The sequence below is a fragment of the Erinaceus europaeus genome, chromosome 14, assembly GCF_950295315.1.
Source record: "Erinaceus europaeus chromosome 14, mEriEur2.1, whole genome shotgun sequence".
NCBI classification, from domain to species: Eukaryota; Metazoa; Chordata; class Mammalia; order Eulipotyphla; family Erinaceidae; genus Erinaceus; species Erinaceus europaeus.
Genome location: NC_080175.1, coordinates 58,864,919 through 58,874,558, shown reverse-complemented (window position 1 = coordinate 58,874,558; position 9,640 = coordinate 58,864,919). Strand labels below are relative to the sequence as shown.

The window sequence follows — 9,640 nt, the reverse complement described above, 5'->3', positions numbered from 1 at the left end:
AGTGGATGAGTGTGGAAGCAACTGATGAAGAGCATTCTGTTCAGGGTGGATCCCTCCTGACACCAAGCTTCTAGGATAGACCCTGGATGCTTTTTCTGAGCTGAAGTAGGAGGCGTGGAGAATGAATGAATGAGTACAAATTATTACTCAACATTAAGCGTGCTTCAGGGAATTTTTTAAAGGAATTAGGGGTTTTTATGAGAAATATGATATAGGAACTTAACTTTGTTATATCTGTTAGCCTATGCTAAAACTGGTTTTTATAATATGGTGTTTCACTTAAGGTCAGTTTTCAATAACCCACTATTAATGTTAAATGAGAACTTAACTTTACTTAAAATGAGTTGTATTGACTATTGTTCCACCACATTCCTTAAGTTCATACTTAGACTTCCTGTCCAATGTAGCAAATATATATAATTTTTTAATGTGGCCAGCAAAATAGCTCACATTTTTATAGCATTTGTCTTGTCAATCACACAACCAGGTTTGAACCCAGCCCCCACTGTACTGAAGGAAGCTTAGGTAATCTGGCAATTTTCACTCTGTCTTTCTGTCTCTGTCTTTCTAGCTGAAAAATTTGACATGGGGTAGTGAAATCCCAGGGACAGAAAAATCAAAAGAAAAAGAAAAAAGTTAAAAGAAAAAATAATTCACACTTCAATAGTTAACTGTCTGCTATTTAAGTCATAAGTCATAAGACTTATTTAAGTCATAAGACTTTTATGAATATGGATTAATATGTATTTTAAGGTTTTATTATAGGTTTAATAATGGCCTATAAGATTACAGGGGAGTAGTTCCTCATAGAATTCATCACCACAGTTCCGTCCATTGTCCCTCTGTCTCTCCATTCTACCCCTAAGGAGAAGCGTCATAGTTTTCACAAAGTCTTAGTGATGGTTTAACTACTTATTTTTCCTTTGAAACAAGTTCATGTGTATCATTTCTTTATATTTATATTACACATATGAGCATAATCATCTGGTAGTTGTCCTTCAAAGAAATGCAAGCTATCTGGTAACAGATATAAATTATAGCAACAAGAGTGAATAGAAACACTAAATTAAAGAACTGTTAGGTACTATATATGATAAAGAGGATGAGAATACACATATATATATATATATATGAAAAATTATTAGACAGAAAATGACATAATTTGAAACATCGAAAACTGTATGTGGGGGTCTGACCATGGCACACCAGATTAACACACATAGAGCCAAAGACCTGGGGAGTCCAGTGGTAGCGCAGTGGGTTAAGTGCAGGTGGCATAAAGTGCAAGGACCCCCATAACAATTCTGGTTCGAGCCCCCAGCTCCCCACCTGCAGGGAGGTTGCTTCACAAGAAGTGAAGCACGGGTGGGGGTGACAGCATAATGGTTATGCAAACAGACTCTCATGCCTGAGGCTCCTAAGTCCCAGGTTCAATCCCCCACACCACCATAAGCCAGAGCTGAGCAGTGCTCTGGTGTTTCTCTGTGTGTCTCTCTCTCTGCATCTCTCTCAAAAATAAAAAAATTAATAAAAACATTTAAAAAAAGAAACTATTAAAAAAAAGAAGTGAAGCAGTTCTGCAGGTGTCTATCTTTCTCTCCCCCTCTGTCTTCCCCTCCTGTCTTCATTTCTATCTGTCCTATCCAATAGTGACGACGATAACAATAATAACTACAACAATAAAACAATAAGAACAACAAAAGGGAATAAATAAATAAATATTTCCAAAAAAAATGAACCAAGGACCTGCTCAAGAATCCCCACATTAGGGTGGTCACTTCACAAGCAGTGAAGCAGGTCTGCAAGTGTCTCTCTGTTGCCTCCTCCCCTCTCAATTTCTCTGTCCTATCAAAAAAAAAAAAAATGGCCACAGGAGCAGTGGATTTGTAGTGCAGGTACCAAGCCCCAGCAATAACCCTGGAGGCAGAAAACAGAAATAAGTATGCATTCCATTTAAGTGTTATATATCACATAAGTATATTTTGCCTATTTATTTATTACAGTTCTTTTTATTCTTTTTAAATAACTCACTCTATACCCGACTTCAAATGAAGAAATGAATCTGTCAGTCAATAAATTCTCTGGGGACTTTTTCATTGTTTTTCTCCTTTTAACATTATTCAAATCATATTTTAAAATTTATTCTAGAAACTTGGTACATGTTTTTGCTGTACATAGGCTTTGAAAGGATGAAGCATGATGGAAGATGTATTTGTAATGCTTGTTACATATTAAAATACCCAAAGGGGTTAGGCAGTGACATAAAAAGAACTAAATACCAGATGTTTCAACATCTCAGGAGAAGTTAAAGTCTTCTCTTTTAAATAATCAGTGACATTGTCTTAGAAATTAATTTTTTAAATAGACTGCATTGTTCTATAGTATATGGGCTAAGCTGACCAATTTTGTGTACCTCTTCTCTGATATTTTATGGAATCATGTGATAATTAAACTGAGATTCAGATCACAAACATTACTATGGGAAAATTTTTCAAAGTTATTAATATTTTTATTGAAGAAATGACCAAATTATTATTGTCTCGGATGTACAATTTCACACTTTCATCTGAAAAGTATATGTTAGCACACTTCAACCACCACCACAATGTTTTTTGTTTTGTTTTGTTTTGTTTTCTTCCTCCAGGGTTACTGCTGGGGCTCAGTGCCTGCATTAAGAATCCACTGCTCGGCAGTCAGGCGGTAGCACAGCAGGTTAAGTGCAGGTGGGCAACGCACAAGGACCAGCGTAAGCATCCCGGCTCCCCACCTGCAGCGGAGTCGCTACACAAGCGGTGAAGCAGGTCTTCAAGTGTCTATCTTTTTCTCTCCCCCTCTGTCGTCCCTCCTCTCTCCATTTCTCTCTGTCCTATCTAACAACGTCAACAACAATAAAACAACAAGGACAACAAAAAGGGAATAAATAAATATTTTTTTAAAATAAAAGAATCCACTGCTCCTGGTGACCATCTTTTCTCACTACTGTTGTTGTTGCTATTATTGTTCTTGTTGTTGCTGCTGTTGGATAGGACAGAGAGAAATTAAGAGGAGGAGAAGACAGAGGGGGAGAGAAAGACACCTGAAGACCAGCTTCACTGCTTGTGAAGCAACCCCCTGCAGGTGGGGAGCCGGGGGCTCGAACCAGCCCCACCTCCAAACACTTTACCCTCCCACCTTCTACAGTATTCTCAGATCTATTAAAATTGAATATAGGGGTTTATAAAAGCTTTACCCTGATTTTTCCTTTGTTTCTTTTTATTTTTATTAGTGATTTAATATTGATTTATAAAATTTCTAAAATAATATTATGAGTTTAATTTCACATCATTCCCACCACAAGAGTTCTGTGTCCCCATTCCCCTTCATTAGAAACTGCAATAGTTCCCCTTTGTCACAGATATAGGTTGACTGTCTGTCTATCTATCTATCATCTATCTATCTGTCATCTGTTATGTATCTCTCTGTCATCTGTTATCTATCATATATGTGTGTGTGTGTGTGTGTGTGTGTGTGTGTGTGTGTATCCCATTTTTATTCACTTCTACTGTCCCACCTTCAGTTCCTTTCGAAGTCACACCTACACCTATTACTACTTCTGAGTGTCCATCCCTTTTCCTCTTCTCTCTCACATCACTTCGCTTTGTTTCTTAAGGCCCAAGTGTAGGTGAAACAATCCTGTCTTTGTATTTCTCTGTTTGGCACATTTCACCAAGTATGATCCCCTCCAATTCCACTGATGTTGTAGTAGAAGATAAGATCTCTTTTTCTTATAGCCAAGTAGTATTCCTTTGTGTATACTTATATTGACACCGGCTCCCCCACACACACTTTATTGAGGGGCTAATGGTCTACAGAACAGTGTTGACACATAGATACACCCTCTCATCTCTCATGATAGGTGTCTGCAAGATTCTCTCCCCCCACCTAGATCATCCAATATTTATCCTTTTTCTGGCTTATCTTACCCAACACATTATCTTCAAGTTTTGTCCAAGATGGTGCAAAAGAGATTACTTCATCATTTTCTTTCTTACCTCATCATTTTAGTACCTACATTGTATCCCATTGTGTATAGTTTCATAGCTACTCATCTGTCACTGAATATCTGGTTTGATTTCAAGTCTGGGCTATTACAGATTGTGCTGCTATGAACATAGGTGTACATATTGGGAAGTTAATGGTTCACAGTACTGTTCTTGACATCTGAGTACAGTTTCTCATCTCTCTATCATAGATGTCTGTCTGCAAAACACTCTCACCCTCAACTTCCGTCTTTTTCCATAACCATGCAACTTTGTTCCTTCTCATTAAATGTATGCAAACTTCTGTGACTGCTTCAAGGGACAAAGCATGATACAAGGACCGCTATGTGACTTGTAACCTGGGTCTTCAAAATATCATGAATTCTGTCTTCTCTTCTTGGTACATTCATTCTTGGAACTCAGCAGGCAGTTTCCAGCAAGGAAACCCAGGTGTATTTGTTTATTAAATATTGGGACTTCAACATAACAAACTCCTAAATTTGTGTCAATACACAGCATAGGCTAGAAGTTTGACATCAAGGTGTTGATAGGGGTTCTATACCTACTAAGACCTATAGAAAGAATCACTCCTTGCCTCTCCCTAACTTCTGGAGGTTTGCTGGCCTTCTAGGCTTTCCTTGGCTCAGGGACATATCACTCTGGCGCTCTCTCATTTCATGCCGTTCTCCTTGTGTCTCTCTGCATAATCCTCCCTTTGCATGTCTATCATTCAATCAATCAATCAATCAATCAGTCTATCTCTCTATCTATCTGCCTACTTACCTATCTATCTGTCATCTATCTACCTATTTCCGCTTTTAGTTTTTCATTAAGAGTACCATTCCTATTAGATTAGACCCCCACCATCATGGAGCTCCCTGGTTGCTGTCCATGGTTCTCCTATATGGTACAGGGATCAAGCCCAGGGCTCACATATATAAAATATGTATTTTATATCATAAAGGAAAACACTAAACAGAACTTGGACTGGAGTTGGTGTATTGCACCAAAGGAAAAGACACTGGTGTGTGTGTGGGGGGGGGTAGGAGGGTTCAGGTCCTGGAACAGGATGGCAGAAGACCTAGTGGAGGTTGAACTATTATGTGGAAAACTGGGAAATGTTATGCATGTACAAATTATTGTGTTGTTCTGTCAACTGTAAACCATTAATCCCCCAATAAAGAAAAATTTTAAAAGTGTTTTATTGAAGAGTCAAGATATGTTTTTAATCTGTTTATTTCATTCAGAACACTTATTTTAATGTTGATCCATTCATAACTATTGATAAATAGTATCCCATTATATGGTCATGTCATAATTTGCTTATTTGTTCTTCTTGAGGCATATCTAAGTTGTTTCCAGTTTGAGGATATTATAAATAAAAGCTGTTATAAACACTGCTGCATAAGAAAAAATGAAGGGGGGAACATCAAAAACATAGCATATTGGAATAATTTATTTACATGTAGATGCCCAGTTCTTCCAGAATCATTTATTAAAACTGTTATCTTGACTCCATTGCATGGTCTTTGCTTCATTGTGAAATATCTTCTTACATGTGGGTTTATTTTTGATATATTTGTTCTAATCCATTGGTCTCCTTGTCTGTTTTCTTGTCAATACCAACTGTCTTAATTATTGTAGCTTTAGACATAAGCCTTGAAGTTGGATCCTGTCCATAGTCTAGCTTTGGGCTTTTAGTAGATAGTGTCGGGTAAGGTTAGAGAGATAGCCCCACCTAGGAGGGCACTGCTTAGATATGTATGTGACCTAGTTTTGAGTACCTAGTACATCACGTGGGAGTACTACAGTACTGTGGGAAGCCTCAGTACTTCAGTGTTTTTGCACTTTTTCTGTGTCTGTCTTTCTGTGTTGAAAAAAAAAAATCTGACCTGGAGCAGTGAATCTCTAGAGATAACAAAAATGTAAAAAACAAGGAAAAAAATGTTGTGAGGTGCAGGGCCATGATTATTACAACAGTAGATGAAATAATCTGCATAGATATGAATCTGAAGCACAGACAAATATGTTCCCACATCAAGGGGCAGAGTTCTGTATCTAGACAGTAAGGATACACAGAGATACCTTCCGCCAAGAAAGATTCTCTACTGTACAACAAGTTGTAATCAGAAAGATGTCTAAGGTTCAAAACTTTAATCTGATAAGTATGGGAGATAGGTTATATCAAACCATCAGCATCCCAACTCTGTTATGATTTGATGCTTAAATGTTGCAGTGGGAGCCTGTATATTATGTGCTACAAACCAGGTAGGAATCACCACAACAGCCTTCTTACAGACTCTGCAACTTTGCTCAGAAAAGAGCTAGTGGTACCATATTGGTATTCAGTCTCCAGAGTAACAAACCACAGGGAGCAGGTTTCAGGAGAACTCCACCCTTGGTAGAAGTTTTAACTGGGAATAGAGATCTTTATTAATAGGGCTTTCACTGGCAGATGAAGACACCTGGTGCTCACCATCCCACTCCTGATAGCTAATCAGTCACATCCTTACACTTAGCAATCACCTTGGTGTCAAAAAAAAAAAAATCCAAATGGCAAGAGGGTCCCACTGCTTGGCCCACTTCCTTGCCAGCTCAGAGTCTACCAAACTCTCTTCCTTTCCTATTAGCATGTGGGACTGAGGCTCCAGTCTTAATTCAGACCTTAATTGACAACCTAGTGGCTACTGAAGACTTGTTACTTTGAAACCCTGTGTGCCGCCCAGGCTCACTCAACCTCAGTAGCCTCTTTCAGGCACTGTGATTGCAACTCCCTGAACACTACCCAGACCTGCTTAAGCCCAGAGCCATGTCTGAGATCCTCATGAAACACCATTCATAGTGAGAAGCTCGAGGAAGTCACTTACTCTGATTGATCATGGCAACAACCCAGAGTAAACTCCAAATTCAACACGGCTCTGCTCTCTATGGAAACAAATAAACAGAAGGTGGCATTTCATGTTTAACTTTGTAGAAATGTCAACTTGAATATTTAATATTCGCCTTTACTTTACTCACTACTTCTACCAAAATGACAACAAGGTCTATCACAAAATTTACTTGCCTCAACTTTGTCTTTCAAGGTTGCAAATGACTTCATTATTTGAAGGTGCAGGGGCCTTTAAACCCTTGTAGTTGAGGCAGAATGGTCATATTCCAACCCCTCAAGACGGCCAGGTGATAAATGGTTTTTCCTTCACATATGTGATTGCTAGTTTTTGTTGCTTTCCTTCTGTTTGCTGTTAGTCACTGATGCAGACATTGTCCATGAGCTTAACAACATACTAAGCTGTTTCTTGAATCACATCAATGTTTAGTTTTGATTTTTGTTATTTTTGAGTTAGAATTTGGGATAGACATACTCTCTCACCCACATACTTTCTTCCTTACAGATAACTGCTTATATTAGGATTTATTTTCATGCCTTACATAAACTTTACAAAGTCCTCTTTGTAGTTTCACTTTGGAAGTTTTCATCATGTTTAAATTAAGCTACAGTAGATGCCAGTTGTTTCATCCTTTCTTGAGATGTTTTTTCCATCACAATTTTTTTCAAGACAGCGATTACTTCCTTATTTCTCAGGCTATAAATAAAAGGGTTTAGTAAGGGAACTACTATTGTAAACAAAATAGCAGCTGGTATATCTCTATCCCCTTCTTCGAGTAAATTTGGTCTAACGTACATGAAGAAGAGAGACCCATAGAATAACGAAACAGACAAAAAATGGGATGCACATGTAGAGATGGCTTTGGTCCTTCCCTCTTTAGACTTCATTTTGAAAATAGTAACAAGAATATAGAGATAAGATGTTAAGACACTGCCTATGGTGAAGACTTGAATGGAACCAGAGAAGACAAATAGTACCAATTCGTTGACATAAGGATCAACACAGGAGAGTCTATATAAAGGGAGAATGTCACAATAAAAGTGTTTGATGTGATTCGACCCACAGAAAGCTAACCGAAGTAGAAGTCCCACATGAATCATGGAGTGCAGGTTTCCAGCTATGTAGGCTCCTGTGGTCATCTGAGCACAGAGTTTCTTTGACATCATGGTGTGGTACTGCAGTGGGCTGCAGATGGCCACATAACGATCATAGGCCATTGCTGCAAGGAGAAAGCAGTCTGCAGTTTCCACGGTGCAAAGAAAATAAAATTGTGCCATACATTCATAGAGGGAAACCATTTTATTCTCAGAAAAGAAGTCCCCTAACATCTTAGGAATAATGGCACAGGCACAGCAAGAATCCACAAGAGCAAGGTTGCCCAGAAGCATGTACATTGGGGTATGAAGGCGGCGCTCCATGAAAATCAACACCACCAGCCCAAGATTCCCCACCATTGTGACCAGATAGATGGTAAGGAACACCACAAACAGGAGGATCTTTACCTCTGTGAACTCTGTAATTCCTTCGAGGATAAACTCAGTCTTTATGGTATGGTTTTCTTCAGTCATTCTAATTTCTCTGTTGAGAAAAGGAATGGTGGACAAATAACTATATTAATTTATACTCTTCTCAGTTTCACTACAGAGCTTTCTATAATTCAGAAAGACCTGGAGCAACTTGCATAGTGCCTTCATGTGCCACCTGAATGTGGGTGCAGTTCTTGGGGCAGAAAAGTCAGTCTCCTGAAGTCATTACCTTTAGGCCTGTGTATTTAACCTTCCCATCATATTTTCAAGTCAAACATCAGATTAAATACACAAAGATATTTTATGTCTGGAGAAGAACATCTAGTTTAAATCTCATATTTATGAGTTAGGTGAAGCTAATTTAGAATTTGTCAGCAATGGGAGTCAGTTGTCTGAAACAATTCAGTGACTGTGTATGTACTGATTAGTAAAACTATCTAAAAGACTATTTTCATGTACTCATATTCATAGTTTATTCACAGTCAAGTCATGCAAAGACAAAAAACACCCCAAGAGTTTATTAATGAATAATTTGGTAAATGATGTGATATATACACATAATGGATTATTATTCAGTCTGAAAAAACTAGTGACATTCTGACATGCTAGCATATTGGGGAACCTTGAAGATGTTATGCTAGAGAAAATAAACTAGACACAAAAGGAAAAATGTTGCATGAGTTAAAGTAGTCAAGTTTCATGGGGACAGAATGAATGGTAGTTGTCAGGAAGTGGGTTGACATGGGAAGATACTGTTTCAAATGTAATTTCAGAGTGAGAAGAAAAATTCCGGCACTCGGTGCTGGTGAAGATGCTTGCATAGACTAGAAGTGTACTCAGTACTGCTGGACTGCTTCCTTAAATATGGCTAAAAGGTTAATTTTTTTGTGGTGTGTAATTACCAAGACGATTTTTCAAAGACTTCATTTGCATAATCTGAGCAATCTCAGTATAGTGCTAGTAGATTATACATTTAATCATTTAAGCATTATAAAATGCTTAGGGAAAGGAAGACTCTTTTTAAACTGCTTACACTCCTGGAAGTTGGAGATTGAAAGTGATGTATGTGCGTGCAGAGAGGAGATAGATAAAAGGAAAGAGGTAGAAGAAATATAATAAAATATTTGTCAGTCATTTCTAGAACCAGATATATACATGAAAGTTGAAGTTATTCATGTAACTGGAGAAATTATAAGACTAGAATTGG

At 37.9% G+C, this 9,640-nt stretch overlaps 1 protein-coding gene across 1 annotated transcript; it reads right to left on the bottom strand.

Moving 5' to 3' along the window:
- Positions 1-7,506: 7,506 nt before the first annotated feature.
- Positions 7,507-8,475, bottom strand: LOC103113419 (olfactory receptor 5K1). Its single transcript, XM_007522956.1, has one exon. The coding sequence runs from the start codon at positions 8,473-8,475 to the stop codon at positions 7,507-7,509; it is 969 nt and encodes a 322-aa protein (XP_007523018.1).
- Between the last annotated feature and the right edge of the window lie 1,165 nt (positions 8,476-9,640).